At 37.7% G+C, this 17,390-nt stretch overlaps 4 protein-coding genes across 4 annotated transcripts in view; 3 read left to right on the top strand and 1 right to left on the bottom strand.

The window, feature by feature from the left end:
• Window positions 1-680: 680 nt before the first annotated feature.
• On the top strand, window positions 681-6,216 carry LOC101298214. Its single transcript, XM_004296686.1, has 4 exons — window positions 681-1,385; window positions 2,763-3,003; window positions 4,914-5,091; window positions 5,579-6,216. Exons 1-4 carry the CDS (start codon window positions 719-721, stop codon window positions 6,134-6,136), a joined length of 1,644 nt encoding a protein of 547 aa, XP_004296734.1. The 5' UTR covers window positions 681-718; the 3' UTR covers window positions 6,137-6,216.
• A 743-nt stretch (window positions 6,217-6,959) lies between these two features.
• On the top strand, window positions 6,960-8,236 carry LOC101297924 (zinc finger CCCH domain-containing protein 14-like). Its single transcript, XM_004296685.1, has 2 exons — window positions 6,960-7,589; window positions 7,696-8,236. Exons 1-2 carry the CDS (start codon window positions 7,023-7,025, stop codon window positions 7,981-7,983), a joined length of 855 nt encoding a protein of 284 aa, XP_004296733.1. The 5' UTR covers window positions 6,960-7,022; the 3' UTR covers window positions 7,984-8,236.
• A 6,103-nt stretch (window positions 8,237-14,339) lies between these two features.
• LOC101310602 lies at window positions 14,340-16,542 on the top strand. The gene is made up of 4 exons (XM_004298003.1): window positions 14,340-14,402; window positions 14,475-14,551; window positions 15,092-15,236; window positions 15,714-16,542. The coding sequence occupies exons 1-4, from the start codon at window positions 14,340-14,342 to the stop codon at window positions 16,287-16,289; spliced, it is 861 nt and encodes a 286-aa protein (XP_004298051.1). The 3' UTR covers window positions 16,290-16,542.
• A 427-nt stretch (window positions 16,543-16,969) lies between these two features.
• Window positions 16,970-17,390, bottom strand: part of LOC101297631 (vesicle transport protein GOT1A-like) — a 3,162-nt gene continuing 2,741 nt past the window's right edge. The window contains exon 8 of the mRNA XM_004296684.1: window positions 16,970-17,390. This exon is cut by the window's right edge and continues 10 nt beyond it. Coding sequence (XP_004296732.1) covers window positions 17,361-17,390 — 30 coding nt within the window. The 3' untranslated portion in view covers window positions 16,970-17,360.

Raw genomic sequence — 17,390 nt, 5'->3', positions numbered from 1 at the left:
TCGTTTTGACTTTTGATGCGGTTAAAATTTGGTATTTGGTTAGAAAATGAGCATTTTTCAAGTTTTCGGCTTATTTTTTTAATCAAAGATATTCAATTCCACTTAAATAGAAGTTACATCATGAATCGATCCACTACCTTGGGTAAAAGAGGCCAAGTAAAATCAAATGATTCACGTACGTACATGTAGCACGAGAAATTTTTCTGTTCTTCACGAGGACCACGTCAGCATGTCTAGTGGTCCTCTTGGCCAATAGGAAGCCGTCATGTAGTATTTTTTTACATGTCGTAGTAAGGTAAAACAATTATTGTATTTAACTTATGTAAATCCAATTTAAACAAAAATGAATTAAGTAAAACCAAACAAGATCAAACAAAAAAAGAACTCATATCTAGAGTTCATCGTCTCCTTACTAAAAAGAAGAAGAAAAAATCTGACAGTAAGGCTAGGGGCTTGCAGGCACAGTAGTAAAACTGCACGACGAAGGCATCTCAGCTTGCTTTCCAAGACGCGGCTTCTTGTTTTCAGCTCATGAACGTAGGAGAGACTGAGAAAAAGAAAAAGAAAAAAAAAATATAGAAAATATAATTACCGGGATTTACCAAAACAGTAGAGGTGAGAAAAGTAAGTAGAGATATATATATTCTTACTAGACCCTAAAACCCTCATCACATTCTCTCTCTCTCTCTCTCTCTCTCTCTCTCTCTCAGTGAAAGTCATGGATTGTGATACATGCGTCGGCAGCAAGCCAGAGCCAGATAGCCACTCCAAGTCGTCTGAGATCGTTTCGCCTCTGAATCTGAAGCAAGAACTGCCCACTTCTTCTTCTTCTTCTGGATTTCAAGATTTCAAGATGGGTTCTGAGAATGAAACCCTTGTGGGTCTCTCTGGAATTCAAGAAAGCCTTGAGGATGCCTTGGATGTGAAAAAGAAGCAATTGTTGGAGCAAGTTGAAGCCATGGCTGAGGAAAAGGTCACATCTTTGAAAGTCCAAGTGATTGATGAGACTGCGTTGATTCAAACTTTGCCAATGGGTTTTCTGGGTCATGGGGATGCAAAGCAACAAGTCAATGGGAAAAAGGCAAGAAACCAACCAAGGAAAGAGAAGCTGGCAAATGGGTTCAAGCATGAGGCTCAAGCTGGCAGCTCAGGAGGTGGCAAGAAGAAGAAGACCACTTACTCAAGGATGGAGTTGGAGGCCTTGCGATTTGTGAACCCTGCAGGACAAAACAAGCTGTGGAAACATGTGTATAATGGGCTTGGGCCCGTTGTGGCAAGGGAGTATGATCATCTGGCAATCTCTGTGCAGCATCAGAAGAACATCCAGTTCAACTCTGATCATCGAAAGCGCTATTGGAAGATGGATGAGGTTCCTGGCATTCTTGGTAAGTGCTGTTACTTGTGGTGATTCTTATCATATTTGTGTTTGTGTGTTTAACTTAATTGTCTGCTAGTGTTTTCCCTGCTTGTTCTAGAGTTCTTATTAGTTTTCTTCTTTGATTCCTTCCATGTAATGTATGACATTCTTCCAGTGTGAAATATAAGTGACTGTTGAACCCAAAAAAGAAGAAGAAAACAAATAGGTGAATCAGGTGCAAATATTAGCCTGGATGAACCACTGCCCATGGTGGAAAGATGTTCATCATAATGTTGGAAGACTGTTTTTGTGACCCTTGTTTGTTAGGAAGGAGCGTTTGTGACCTAATTTCCCTGGTAGCATCTATTTTGGCCACTGTTGGTACTTCGGGTCTGACTTTACATTCAATTTGTATGGCAAAATTCAATGGATTGAGCTCAAACCATCTCATCTATTTTACGGCCAGCTTGCTATTATGTTATATCCCATGGCCGTTCTCTAGAACCATTGCCCACTTATGATAAAAACCAGTTTTGTTAATGTGCTTAATTATGGCCCCTTTTCCCCCTGATAAGAAAAGTTGAATGCCTTGCTGTTTTTCAGTGCTGTATCTACCCATCATCTTGTCTGAGTACCTGAATGAGCACCTAGACTACGACTACATTAGCACCAACTACACCCACACCTATTTCAATAAGGATTCCTTCTTTGGTATATGTCCACCATGCTTATTCGTAATGTGCCTTGCTCAGTAGTTCTTTTCTTTGATTAAGCCACATTAAGTCATTTGGCCATTCTGTTCCTGACATTCAAGGTTCCAGTTTTTGCATTGCCATTTGAAATCAAGATTTTTCTCTTCCATCTAGTCCATTCAGCGAAGTTCTTGAATTCTCTTCATATACCTTTTCCTCCCGTTCTTAGCTGTGATGGTGTCAATTTGATGGGTTCAATTTCTGTATGCACAGGTGTGGGTGCTTCAAGGGGGAGATGGAATCAAATGAATGTCTTTGTGCATTGAAGAATGGCCTAAAGCAATCTGCAAAACACCTAATGTCTAGCATAGTCGACATATATGTCATCATCTGTGTACTTAGGTTCTTGATAGTCGTCTGGCGTACTACTTGTATGCTGTCCTTGTACATGGAAATTCTTTCATTTGTCTTTGTAGATTGTGAAACATACTTGGCCTTGCAGATGCCGTTGTATGACATTCTTTCTGGTTGAAAATTAATAAAAGTGGTTTTTCTGTAGTAGAATCAATTATGTTGTTCGCATACTTGTATGAACTACTATTATGGATGTCAACTCTAAAATTGAAAAAGAAAAGAAAAACGGATGCTTACTTGGCCTGGATGAAATGATTCTACATCTGTGTGATCTTGTTAAACGTTTTGATGAATTTCAGGGGAATCACTAGGAAACTCAGTCAATAATGATACCCACGATGTCAGTCTCCTGGACCCTGTTTGCAGTTATGATGTTAACAATGAAAATGGGTACCCATATCCAGAAAAAGAGTGCAGCGAAGATGATGACAGTGACGAAGAGTATGCTAACATTCAGAGACCTGCCTTTTGGGTTGAAGGAGAACCCAACTTTGAGTCTGGGTCACCAGAAGATGGATTTGAGTACCTTAGGCGTGTGAGGTATAATTTTTTGTCTTGTCCATTCCATCTGTTCAATTTAATTTAATATTTCACCATGTCCTCTCCCTTCATCTAAAATGCAGTTTCTTTAGGCTATACGACATGGAATTAATGAGAAAAAGAAAAATGAATGAGAAACTCCTAATACCAATCAATAAATATAGGGAGACAAGTAAGACTAACAATAGATTTCTTTGCTGCCTTAGGAACCCAGACAAGGGCCATACATGTAAGGTAAACCTTGCTGTTTGTAGAACCTGGTTCTTAAACTTTATTAATATCAGGGATGATTAGTATGGGAACCTATTGATTGATCTTGACAAATGTGACATAGGTGAAGTTTGGTAGAAATCAGTAGTCCTCTCTAATACTTAGGTAAATGATCTTTTAATATTGTTTTGTCTTCCTTTCTCTATTGCTCTAGTAAAGTACAGTTGCCCATTGCTTCATCTTGTTGGCCAAAAAGAAAAAAAGAAAAACAAATGAAAGAAAGACTAATTCAAATGAACATGGATTAAAGTGGTGAATCCTGGCTTGAAATCCCTAGAACAGAAACCTTCAAACTATGCCGGAATCAATGTGTCCCCAATGTTAGGAAGCTTACATTTGAAATGATGGATCAGTATGCTTTATCATACATAATATGGTGAAAGTAGTTAGTGATTCCCAACCTGCAATTCTAGATTGATTTATGAATAGCTATTCATTATGTTGTTCTTGGTTGAGGTGTTTGACCTTCATGTGCAAAAAAGCTAACTGAGGCAATTTAGAAGGCAAACAGCCACTTAGGAGCAGCAAAGTTTGGGAAAACGGATTAGCTTGCTTTTGGGAGTCACTACTTATGGTACTTCCGTCTATGGAAGCTGTTTAGATTGGACATTCTGTGGTGCAATTATGGATGATGGCTGGTCAAATGTCTGGCATCCTTACTTGGATAGAGGCTTAAAAAGCTAATAATAACGGCTGGGATGCTCCATGTTTCTTTTATATCTTTATGTATGTCTGGGGCTTTTCGCTTGGTAAATGCGCTTTTGATTTTAGAAGTGCGAGTGTGCGACCAGATATGTGAAGGAGTTGTTGCCTCTGCCATCTGTGCGTTAGAGGGATGGCCTATCAAGTAGGGGTCAAATTATTGACTTTTAAGGTTCCACTTCCTTCTATTCATTTGATTAAAGCCAAATCCTTGACTGTTGATTGAATTTGAAGTTTTGAACCATATGGAATGTTCTAGACACTTAAACATTGACCATTTGGAAAACAAAAATATATATGTATGTAGATAAAAGCTTTGTAGAATTATGTAATAGAATCCGGGCTTAAATGTGCTAATGGTAATTATTGATATACGATATTATCATTTACATATGATGTTCTCTAAGACTGCCACCTTATGTATTATAGATGCTATGAAGATGAGTACCTAATGACATGTTCCTTTTTAGTTGGATAATATCTTTATTTTATGTTATGTTACCGTTATCAGTCCAGTTTTAAGAAGAATGTTTTATGGACAACTGTATATACATGAATTCAAATAGAGTTGAAACTCTTACTGTCAGTGAAAAAAAGAGAGGATCCTATGAGCATTCCACGTTGAAAAGGGGAAGACACTTGAAAAATAAACACTAACCCAGACGCTGGTTTTGTTCTGAATCTGGCCCTATATTACAAAAATTCTGGTGATATATGTTCTTACTTCATTGCATCGAGCCTGGTGTTTGTTTTTTCACTTCCATTTTGTTGTAATATTGACATATTGTAAATAGATTCATTTGTCTCCTATGTTGGCACCTGTTGTATATATGTTGGCAACATACCTTTGTATAATTGTATTATATCTAATTTGTCATGCTATTTGTACAAAGTTGATACATAAATTTATGTAATTGTTTAATTTTTGCCATGCTTAGGTGGGAAGCTGCTCAAATTCCAAAAGTGAGGGTAGCCAAGGTTGATAGAAGTAAATTTAATAGAGAGCAGAGTGATTATATGCCCAAAATTCCTGAGATTGCTAAATGTCCAGAACAATTGCTGCCGCTCAAACAGTGGGAGGATGCTTTTCTTTCTGAGTTTTCAGAGCTAAGGCTGGTATGTTTCTGATCCTGATTGTGCTTTGTCCTCATGACATAGGGGCACTGTTTAGTATGCCCTTCTACTGAAGAACAATTTTATGTGCTCATTCCCTATCAGTCTTATTGTTAGTTCAGAAATATGCGGGAATTGAATTGTGTTATCTTGAACGTTTGGTCTTGTTAGAATCATGCTTAGCGCAGCTTCTCTGCCGTTGTTATTTTGATTGTGGAATTCTTATCCTGTATTTCCTTGAAGCCTTTCTGATTTATGTGTCTTCTTGAAAATTTATGTATTTATTGCCTGGTACAAATTGGTTACAAAGTTTCTACTTGTCGTTGTGCTTGTATTTATAATGCCCAGTACATAGGATGCATGCATGGATCTATATGAATTATAATTAAAATACTTTAGGCTACTTTAATAAAAAGAAAATAGGGTGTTCTAAAGTCGGCATTTCTTTTGCTTAACGCAAACTTGACTTCCACTTGTTTTTGAATCTCAGGGTCTGTCTCGTTTTGAGGGTTCTAGTGCCAACACATCTGGAGATTCGCAATCGAAAGTTATTCTTCACAAGAGCTGCTCCTCCCCTCAGCCACCGGTCAATATTGTTTTTGAAAATTTTGCTCATGTCAAGTCTATGGAAGTCGACTGCACTGAAAACTTCAATTATCAGCCATCCTTGTTGACTGCTGAAGGGAGTGCCTCACCCCCTGTGGAAAACTTCAGTCCTAAAGCTTCTGTGGATCATAGTTCCAGAGACTCCCCTTTGTTGTCCGTGATTTTTAGATTGGACTCTGTTGCCAGAGTATCTATGTTGAGAAAACGCATAAAGGCAGCACAGGACACCAGCACACTGTCAAGGGATGATTGTCTGTGGCTATTTGCACTGTGTGCAGTAGTTGATACTCCACTGGATGCTGACACCAGTGCTTCTTTACGTAGTCTTCTAAGGAAGTGTGCTGCACTGCGAGCTACAAAATCTACACTTGACGACGAGTTAATAATGTTGAATATTCTTGCCGCAATATCAGGTAGATATTTCGGGCAATCAGAAAGCTGAAGCTTTTCTTATTTTTCTACATCTCGCCTGAATGAGTATAGGGGGACTAACTAGATACTGAATAGCTGCACTGTGGATAAAGATGATAATCTGATTTTGGTTTCGATTGCTGGAGGAATTCATTATTTATCCTTGGCATACTTATTTGTGGTGTCATTCCTCCCTTTGGCAATTAACCTTGTTATATGTATCCGCCAGCATCCTGTATCAAACGGTTTGGAACTTGTATCAGCATTGCAGCAGTTTCGTAGATAATGGTCATCATGGATAGTTTCTGTTGCGGCTTGAATCACTTTGAATGACATTTAGTGGCAGTCGGAACGTTTTCCATAGAACTAATTGTAAATTTTTGAGAGCTTCTGAAACTAAGTTGAATGTATCTGAAACTCGATTGCTTCTTTCTTTTTCAGATTTTAAAAAACAAAATAATATCTGAAACGGGCTTCAGATGTTGGCAATTACCAAAATAGAGGGGCCATAGAGTTGGTTAAAGTTGTGATAAAGAAGCAAACGAGGAAGATGCAATTATTATGAAACTAGGTTACTTGAAACGTAAAACTTATGGCAACGAACCTATCTAGCTATGTCTTAATCAAAGTCCATTAGTTTGTAATTTTCATTTCATCTGCTTCCACCTTACACACACACACAAAAATACTTAGACACCACGCCAAACCCGAACATTCTCTATCTCTTCTTGCAAGAGCAACAACCCCTGAACCACCATTTCTTCTTTAACCTCGCTCGATCTGCACCAACCAACCAACCAACCCGACCTTGTCGTATATATTCTGTTATGCCTTCTAACTGTTTTGATGGTGCAACACTTGTCAAAGCAAAACAAGTAAGCAAGCAAGCTAAAAAGCAAAGCAAAACAAAGCCATATATGGAGACCAACAGTACTAGCACCCCTTCCTCAAACTCCACTTCATCAGATTTCGCCAGCTCCATGTATAGCTGCTCCATTTTCCCGCCAAAGTTCACACTCCCTAACTCCCTTTCTCTAACGCCCTCCACGCTCTCCGATGAAGACGGAGACCACCGCCATGAGGACTGCAACACCATGCACCGCCTCGGCCAAGCTCAGCTCGTTCTCGAGTGCGAGGAGCTTCGTGATCACCTCCGGAAGCTTAACAACGAGGCAGACTCCCTTCGCCGCGAGAACGCTGTGCTTCGATCTGCAAACACTGGTCTTGTCAAGCTTCTCAAGAACTTGTTCAATGCGTCGAGTTATGTGAACCACCCTTTCATGGCCGATGAGTTGAAGCCACTCGGATTCGGCGTATTTAGCCCTCGTGATGGCGACGAGGCCTCCGATATTAGCCCCACCAGCGTCATCATGGAGCAAAAGCGGTTCAACGCCGACCGATTCTCACTCCCGAAAAGCATTTCGGTTCTCTCCTCCTCCTCCGGTTACAATAACCAACCACCGCTGCATGAGGGTCTTGCAAGGGTACGTGAGTTATATATTGCTTATATATATCAACTTGATCTCCATGCGTCTAGATGTACGTCTAGATCAAGTAAGCTATGTATACCCTAATAGCAAGGAGTTTCAGGTGGCGGATCAAGAGGGGGCTAGTGGCGCAATGCAAGTGAAGAAAGCGAAGGCATGGTACAACCAGGGGATGGTGAAGACGGAGCTCTGCAACAAGTGGCAGGAGAGCGGCGCGTGCCCTTATGGAGACAACTGTCAGTTTGCTCACGGCGTTAGAGAGCTGCGTCCGGTGATGCGGCACCCGCGTTACAAGACTCAGATCTGCAGGATGGTCCTCACCGGCGGCACCTGTCCCTACGGTCACCGCTGCCACTTCCGCCACTCCCTCAACGACCACCAACATAGATGATCGATGATCATCCAAGGCGCTGCAGACAGTTTCATGATCCAGTTGATTGGTATTATTTAACAAGTATTATTCAACCACTTTTGGATGTAACAATTACCAGTAGGTAATTAATCATCAACTGTTTATATATCGTGTTGCTCGTATAGTGTTTTTGATTTGTTACGTCGACTTCTTTGTCACACATCAAGCAAACTATGTTTTTGGAGGAATCTCAGTTGTCAATCATTCTATAATCAATAAAGATAATTTGCCTATTTTCCAGTCTTAATTTGCAAAAATGGATCATGGATTCTTGACAAGCACTGCTCGATCTGCTATATGACCCTCATTTACCATTCATTGCCTTTGGTAAATACTGCATTTATCCTCCAACCTTCTTTTAATTTATTTCTGTTTTTCTGGATAGTATTACATTTGTCTTTATTATTAATAATTAAATTTATAACCTAGCTAGCTGTCTCAAACCATATTATATATTGCTAGAACTAGAACAAAAATTAATATATCTTCATCGAATATATTTCATCTTTCCTTATTCATCGATCGTGATAGTGGTGATGATACGTACAACTCGATCACACCTTGTTTATCCTAGATTCTTGCTGGGGGAGCATGCAAGACCTCCTTGGAGAGCACATTTGTTCTTGAGCATAAGAGGGAAGAAAGGAGTGTGACTGTGTGAGGAAACATTTTGGGCAAACAGCGCTGTCCTCGACAGCAACGAAGGCCTTGCAACAGTCGGCACTGATTTTGCCGAATTGCAAGCTGGAAACAGACTGAAAGATTCCCATAACACATCCATTGACGCCGGTAAGAGATGACCAACACATGATCCGGCGCAGTTCCTGGTGGAATGGAAGGAGGAAACTGCGCATTGGCTAGCCTAATTGACTGGCCTAGCAAAGCAGTGATCAGTAGTGACACAAGTAGCAACGAATATATATAGTGCTTCCATTTTCATTGCCATGGCTCTATTGGGATGTTAGATCGTAGCTAGCAGCTAGATAGACTTGTACTTAATACTTGGAGTGCGGCTATTAAGACCTCTAAATTTGCTCATTTGACCTCACTCTATTATGAATTATTAAATGACATATTTTCTTATACAATGACTATTAAGGACACTACTTAAACAAAAAGTAATATTACGGTTATTCTCTCTAAATTTCTAATTCAATAATAATGGATTAATTGCATTTTATTACTTTCCTTATTGATTTTTGTTTTCTAGTTTTACCACATACTTATTAAAACATTTATATATTTATATTATCATATATATGTCACATGCATATACAAAGTGAAAAAATATTTTTACAAAAATTATGATCTATCAATTATTAAAATAATTTATCATCATGAGGTATAAAACAAAAAATATAAACTTACAAAAAAAAATAGTATACGAAAAATAGAAATACAAAAGTAACAAAAATATAGAATAGTTTATGTAAGAACATTATTTTGATGATCGATAAATAAAATTTGAGACACAATCATTGTTTTTTTAAAATTTTTAAGAGAGTAGTATTCTTTATGATTCGAATTAACTTTTCTCGAAAATTGATGTTATTGAAAATTGTTTCTTACAATTTGATCAAAAAATGAATGTATAGTGACATTTTATGCAAAATATAAAAAAATTAAAAAAAATAAAGAAAATCAAGGTCAGGAATGGAGGTTTGCGTTAAAAAAAGAAGAAGAAAAAATTAAAGAATGGAAGTCGGGAATGGATGTTCGCATACAAAAAGAAAAAGAAAAAAAAAGAATTGGAGATATAGTGAGTGAGTAAGAGGTATAATGAATAATATATTAATATATATGTGAATTACATAAAAAAAGGCTATTTTAGAAATTTGAAAGGAGGTCGAATGAGCAAATGCTTGTATTTAAAAGTAATAGAGGTGTAGAGAGAATGAGAGGTATACTGAGCAAATTTAAAGGTCCCAATAACCGCACTCGAATACTTAGTGTGGGAGTTGGAAGAACACGATGCAATTTATATATATATAGCTAGGCTTCAGAAATGAGGAGTTATGTTGCATATTGTACACAATCCGGAGTAGTTATGTTGGTCAATGCTGTTGAACCTAGCTAATTTAATTAATTCGAAAGAAAATATATATGGCATAACGGGAGTAGATTCTACGCACCAAGAATGTGTAAGTGCTCAAATCGCCGTATGAGAAAATCGAATGAAGATTATTCTAAATCAATTTCATTTTTGATCGGATGAAATTAAACGCTTATAATAAGAATACATCTTCTTCAATCTAGTGTTCTCACCTCTTTAGTTGGAAACACTTGAAACTATTTTTTTGTCTTAATTTTGTTAATGGTGTTAGTATATATGTATGTAGTGCGACGTAGATGACCAGATCAAAATACTACATATTAATTGCTCGATTCACTTACACCTTGATGCATAGAAGAATTTTCACCTAAAACTACTAATTGTGTTTTAGGAATTTTAATACACACAAGTACGTCGTTACGAGTCACCCATTCTAAATCAACCCCGGCCCCCCTCCCTTCCCCTTTTTTTGCTTTTCAATTTCTTTCAAAGATCGATGACACTGACGACGACCGATTCGACCCACCATTCAGTACTAGACTACTAGAGTCTAGAGTCATATTTATCTCACATCTCAAATTAATTACAAACATGGAATTATCTTAATTTGGATTTTCATATGGATACTGAAATCTTAATTTTACATTTTAGATTTCGTATATAGATCTTATTACTCTAACTCTATAACTGTACTAGAAAACATGGCCTAAGTAACAAAGCTGGTTGACTAAGATTCGTCGCTTCGAACTGACGTAAGTACTTATTAAGCGACGAAAAATTTGTGTTTCATCGTTTAAATTAGAGACCAACAAGACAACGAATATGATTCGTTCTTGAGAAATTAGGTGAAGAAAGGTTTTGTACAAACTATTTCGTCGCCTAAGAAATGGGTTAGTTGACGACCAAGTTTCGTTTTCTCAAATTTAAAGCGAAGAAATGCATGTTATCCACCTACACGACGACGCCTGTCGTCATTTAAGCTTTTAGGAGACATGTTTTTTAGTGATGAAACGTGTCCACTCCGGTGACAAAAACAAGTGTTCCATGTTCCCCACTTAGGTGTTGAATGTGTAAAGTGAATGTGAATTGAAATATAAGACTCATAGATCTTGAGTAATGGTTAGAAGCAACAAAGTTGAACCATAAGAACTCTTGGATCATCATAGAGCGTGACGATACTTACTTTGTTGAGAGTAAGAAATGTATAAGTAGAAATGAGCGGAAAATGAAAAAGTATTTTATTAGACGCTCCGTTATATGTTGTATGATTTACATAATAAGCATTCAAGCTACTGAGATATTATATGTAAGTCCTTAACTAATAAAGTGGATAACCAAATAAAAATTAATATTTACAACAGACACAAAAAAGATATAAGAATTTATAAGAGTTTATCTAGAACGTGCTTGATAAAACTCATAACATTGGATTCTCTTATTCAATACCAGGTACAAATTATGAGATGATAACTTTTTTTTTTTTATAGGCAAAGTTCATATCATTAGAAACAATAGCCAACAAGCTACAGTCTACTTTGATCATATCATTAGGTTGTGTGCGAGGTTTTCGCTTATAGTTATGTAGTTTGCTTTCCTTATATTCCTTTAAAAAAAAAAAAAAAAAAAAAAACTTAAAAAATAAGTCTACGTAGCAAGATAACAATCCCATCGTTGCAGCAATACTCTTATCAGTCTTATGCATGTCTGCCTATCGCCAAACTGAGCCAGGGTCGTTTCGGGGAGATCGACTGATCACTACTCCTTTTCCTCCTCTTCCCTGTGACTGGAAGAGCGTCTCCATTAGCAGAGGTTTTTTTTTTTTATTAAAAGAAAAGAATATATTAGATGGAGATGCCTCTAATGCACAGAGGGTTTACAATGTCACAAGCAAGAACAGAAGACGCTTCCAGGGGAACACACTCCTCCCAGCAACGTAGGTTACTCAGCCTATATATGTCTAAGATTGGCTAAAGTATTAGCCACAAAATTTGCTTCCCTAAACACATGTTAAAAGCATACAAACTCAAAAGAATTACTCAAGACTTTGATATCATGAATTAGTTTGAGTAACTTCCATAGAGGGGTCGAGACTATTCACGGCGTCAATCACCAACTTAGAGTCGACCTCGACTTCAACTTCTATCTTGGAGAAACCTCGCTCCTTAGCATACATGAGGCTATTGCGTAGAGCTAGAGTTTCAGCAACCGAAACAGTGGTGGTGTCGGAGTTGAAAGAGGCTGCAACAAGAGATTATCTCCATCAGCAGAGGTTGTCCAAATAATTACATGTAATATATATCACTTATTTCTGCTGACCTTAAAGTTATTGCTAATAGATTCTCTCGTACTTACAGACAAAAGGAAAGCAAATAAAAGTAAAAAAAGGTTAATGTTACATTAATGTTAACTTTATCTCTATAACAAAGTTGACAGCTTAAAAAGACTCTCCCTCACATGAGAAATAAGGGGTTCGGGTGTTGGGAACTGCCTAGTTAGGTCTTGATATGAATCCCTCAAACAATTCTCATCCTCCTCCTCCTACTCCACAAGTATTTCACAACTTCATGCCTACGTCTTCCTCTCTGCTACCCGACTCCACCCAAGAGGTGAATTAGCTTCTATTGATTGATTACTTCATAGCTTTCACTTTCCCTTCTCTAGCTATTTTCTTTGTTCTGTGTTACTTTCCCAAGAGCCACATTGAATCAGCTATCCCATGCAAGATTGATGTATACATTTTTCTTTTATTTTTCATTTCTTTTTGAATTATATTGGTTATTGTTGATCCAAATAGGAGGCTGAAGCGGCTAGATGCACCAATCTTGTCCAACTGGAGAAGAATAATGTGCAGCTGTTTTGGTATAAGCAATTGCTCGAGATTCACAATACCCCAGGTTTAATTTCTTCCAACAATTTTTTTTTGTTGTTAAATTAACAACCAAAAATGAACAACAAATCTTCCCTTTTACAATGTAATTAGACCAAATTCTATCGAGTCTTTTCCCTGTGCAATTGCATGGGATCACGATCCACCTATAAAGAAACTTAAGTGATTAGTTTTGACATCTTCATGTTTTATTTTATTTTGTAGTTTATTATAATGACATTTGTTTTTACTTGTTTAAGTTGTCTTATTAAGGGTAATATTGTCAGAACATAGTTTGATGAATTTAACGGCGTTGTTCGCTTTATAGTAGTGTAGAGATCACATATGTATGGAGATTTTTTATTGATTTCATTCATAATTTCTACCATTTGGTTGAAAAAGCTGCAAATAGATCGATAATTGTTGTTAGGTTGAACTTGTTCAATCTGGTTTTAATATTTGTTAGTAGGATTTTGATTCCCTTTGGCTTTGCAAATAAGAGAAGAACAGCGAAAGATGGATCGAGTACTAGAGGAGGCAATGAACCAAATGTTTATATATTATTTATTTACTTTTCTGGAACCTGATCGATTAGTTGATTGTGAATGTAAAAACAGTGTCAAGGAGTTACCATCAACTACCTCTTGCTCGGGTGAAAGGATTATGAAATCAAATGATGTGGTCAAGGTAATCAAATTATGACCATCACATCATAACATATATGTATGTTGGATGTTTGTTATTTGTATATAAGATGGATACTGATGATGTGCGTGCATGGGGAAGCAATTGCAGATGATCAGTTCAGAGACTCCGATCTTGTTCTCGAAAGCATGTGAGCTGTTCATAATGGAGCTTACTCTTCGGGCGTGGCTTCAGACAGAAGCAAGCAAGAAGCGAACACTGCAGAAATGTGACATTGCCAAGGCTATCAGGAAGGATCAACTTCTTCATCATTTCTTGGCTCCTATTGTTCTCTGTACTCTCCATTACGACCACGATGATGATGACGACAGCGAAAATGCCACTCCAAGAAAGAAAAGAGTTGATTGATCGATCGAGGGTGAATGCATGCATGTGTGCTAGAGATATTTGTTCTTTTTGTTTTTTTTGTTTTTCTTCATTGAATTGGTAATCGAAGAACTTTGATGTATGTAATTATTAATTTGTTACTCTAACTTTAATTTTGATGTCAAATTGGTACCGTATCTTTCATTTCAGCCTATTGACTATAGTGACTGTAGTGACCAAACACGGATCAGTGTCTATGACCCAGGAAACATTAAAGATACGGTCGATATCCCATCAACTCTACTACTTTGCTCCAAGAAAAGAAGTTATCTAATTCTTTCTTCTTCGCTGTGTTGAATAATCTTCACACCCTCTTCCTCTTTTGCCCACTAGTGAATCAGTGCCATGACTTCAACGCCGCCGCCCCCATTTTCTGCCCCCAGAACCGTCTCTGCCTCCCTCAAATCGGTAATCTCTTTCTTTCTTTGTTTCTTCTTTTCTTTCAGAATCTAAGTTCATCCGTCTGTTTTTGATTTCAAGGTTTTGTTGGATGATTGGTGGCTCGTCAAGGCTCAAGGAAACAACGCCTTGGCTGTTGAAGGCTTCGCTAGATCACTGTAATTATTCCCATTACCTTTTTATTAATATCTTTTGCTTTGGTGCTGCTGCTGAAATCTTAAAATGGAAGGAGAGGAACAAGAGAGTTTGTTGGTGCTGCTAGGCCTCCCAGTAATCTCTTGTCCCCTGAAAACATGCAAAAGCACTAGCATGTTATGAATCCAGATTCTCTTCTTGTTTAAAACCAAGGGGAGGGTGTTCTAGTAGAGAGAGTGAGACTTCTCTTGGCTGCGTCTAGTGGTTGTGTTCTTGAGTATGTATCAAGAGTGTGCAATGGCGCGGCGCATGCGGTAGCTAAGTATGTAGCCGGATAGATATGCGTGTTTCGTGGTTAAGGGATGGGCCTGACTGTCCTGAATAGTGACAGACCCTTAACTCGTGTTGGTAGTAGAAGGGAAGGGAGTAGGGATGTTTTGGATATTCCTGGGAATCCCAGTGCTTTGTAGTTCAATTCTGTTCTATTTTGAATAACATTCTCGTTATTGCTCTCAAAAAAAGAATTCTTCATGTTCATAACCTTTCCTATTGTTGTTTGACAGGAGACCTGCAATAAGAACTTTTAGCTCGGCAGCAATTTCAAAGAGACATACTGCCACAACTCTTGAGACAATAGATGGCATTATTGTTACACTCTGTGGATTATTAAATATCTCCCGCACTAGTCAAAATGGTTTTCCGCCGGAGGTATGTCATACCTTGCTTATGCTCCTCTCACTTCTTTACTCAGGACAGGTAACCCAGAACCCTAAATGTAAAGGATGTTGAATGCTATATCAAGAGTAGATACATTATTGACTTAGGATCAGTGTTTTAACTGCAATGCCTACTCTATGGTAACATGAAAGAATATTCATTCTGTATGAATGAGGTGATATCGATGCTGTCTTAATCCATTTCACTGAATATCGACTTGTTTGAAACATATGTATATTCTGTGGGTGTGTCTGTTTGCGCACACGCGCAGAATTAGGATCAGTATGTTTTAATTGCATGAAAAGAAAACTCATCACTCAGTATGAATGAGGTGCTATTGATTCAGTTTTGATCAAATTCATGCATCTATTAATTTTAAGTTATTTATAAAAAAAAAAGAAGAAAAAAAGTTCATGGCTGTAAGGCTACTTCCAAACGAAGTTAAGATTGTGCCAGCTATTCTGACAGATTTATGATCGCTATCTGCTTGGATTTCCATTTGACTGGGAGGAGCATGCAGCTGCTTTGTTGGGTCAAGGTTCTACTGGCAAAAGTGCATCAGCCAGAAATTCATCTCAGAAGTACATGTCTTTAGAACATAGTGAAAGTAATCAGTTACCATTTTCTATATCTGATGTCCCAGCGACAGCGACACGTGATTTTATAATGTCTTGTGTTGGAGATTCTGAACATTTGAAGACCATTTTGGATGATATACTGAGAACATTGGGGGACAATGTTTTTGGGGATACCACTCCACAAATCAACTCAAACATGGAAGATAGTGATCCAGTTGAAAAGGTGGAATCTGGATGCAATGAAACGCTAACCATGGCTAAGAAGGTTCACATTGACGGTGACAGAAACAAGAGTGCAAACATACATTCAAAAGGCAGCCAGAAATCTAAAAAAGGAATGTATTCTGGAAGAAACCTGACCGGCAAGATATCTGTACCGAGGAGATCAAGTGCCAGGCTAAAGAATAAAAATGAAATGCAAGACTCTTCTATGACTTTGGACTCAGAACTCGAAGTGATGCATTAGGTCTGAATGTTCTGTATGCAATCAAGGAGAAGCAACATGCAGAAAGAAAGACGCATCTCTAATTTCCAACTGAGAACTCAAGATTTCTGGATGTGCTGTATATAAGTGTGCCAATTTTTTGGTCAGTAGTGTTGAAGAATGGCTCTAAGCCACATTGCTTTTAACTTGTTTTTGACGCAAGTAGCTGTTCTTTTTACTAATATTTACAAGTTGCTTTTTTTGGTTGTTATCAAATGGAACTGAGTTAATTATCTGATTCACTTTTAAGATTTAACCACGTCGATATATACAACTCTGAGGAAGTTGTCCAAAATAGAGATTGAAATCCTGCAATCTCACTAGGATAAACTGCCATCTCGTTTGTTCAGATACTTTTAAATGAAATACATGTTAACCCTTAAGTAATCCTAAACAAGTAATTATGCCTAGAACAATAAAATAAATGATTCGCATACTTTAGATTTTCATTTTCATTTTCATCACGGACCTTGATATGTGCCATCTTTAATAACTTGGCTCACATGCCAGGTACTTCATTCTATTCCAGAATCCGACATTGATACTGGTTTAGCTTTTTGTTGATTCCTTACACTTCTCTTCCAAGCATATACAAGTTAGTTTTGCTTTGCTTCCTTGCACTTCTCTAGCAAGCAAACACAACCCACAAGCTGCTTTAATGTAGGCATTGTGGTTGTTGACTCGAAATATTACCAGGGTCCCCAATACAATTATCATAGCCTCTTTCAATCAAGCGGTATTCAGAACTAACAACCACGTCAGCAAGAATTATTGAATACCCTAAACACATGACGAACTAAACAGTGACCATTCAAAAGAAGCAAAAGTTCGCATTCAGCAATAAGAACAAAAGAATCAGACTAACACAGACAGCTACAGATAAAGCTCATCCCTCTTTTTTCTTTTTAACTTCTTTTTTGTAGAAGATAAAGCTCAGTAATTTCCTACAGTCAATTTGTGGGCTGAAATAAAAAGAATCATGTTTTTCCATCTAACGTATATTACAAGAAATTACAGATTCGCCTGCATCAGTTTTGGCACTCTGTCTCCTGGCTACACAGGCACCCGTCGACCACGATACCG

The sequence above is a fragment of the Fragaria vesca genome, linkage group LG4, assembly GCF_000184155.1.
Source record: "Fragaria vesca subsp. vesca linkage group LG4, FraVesHawaii_1.0, whole genome shotgun sequence".
Taxonomy (NCBI): domain Eukaryota; kingdom Viridiplantae; phylum Streptophyta; class Magnoliopsida; order Rosales; family Rosaceae; genus Fragaria; species Fragaria vesca.
This window is presented reverse-complemented; position numbering and strand designations above follow the sequence as displayed.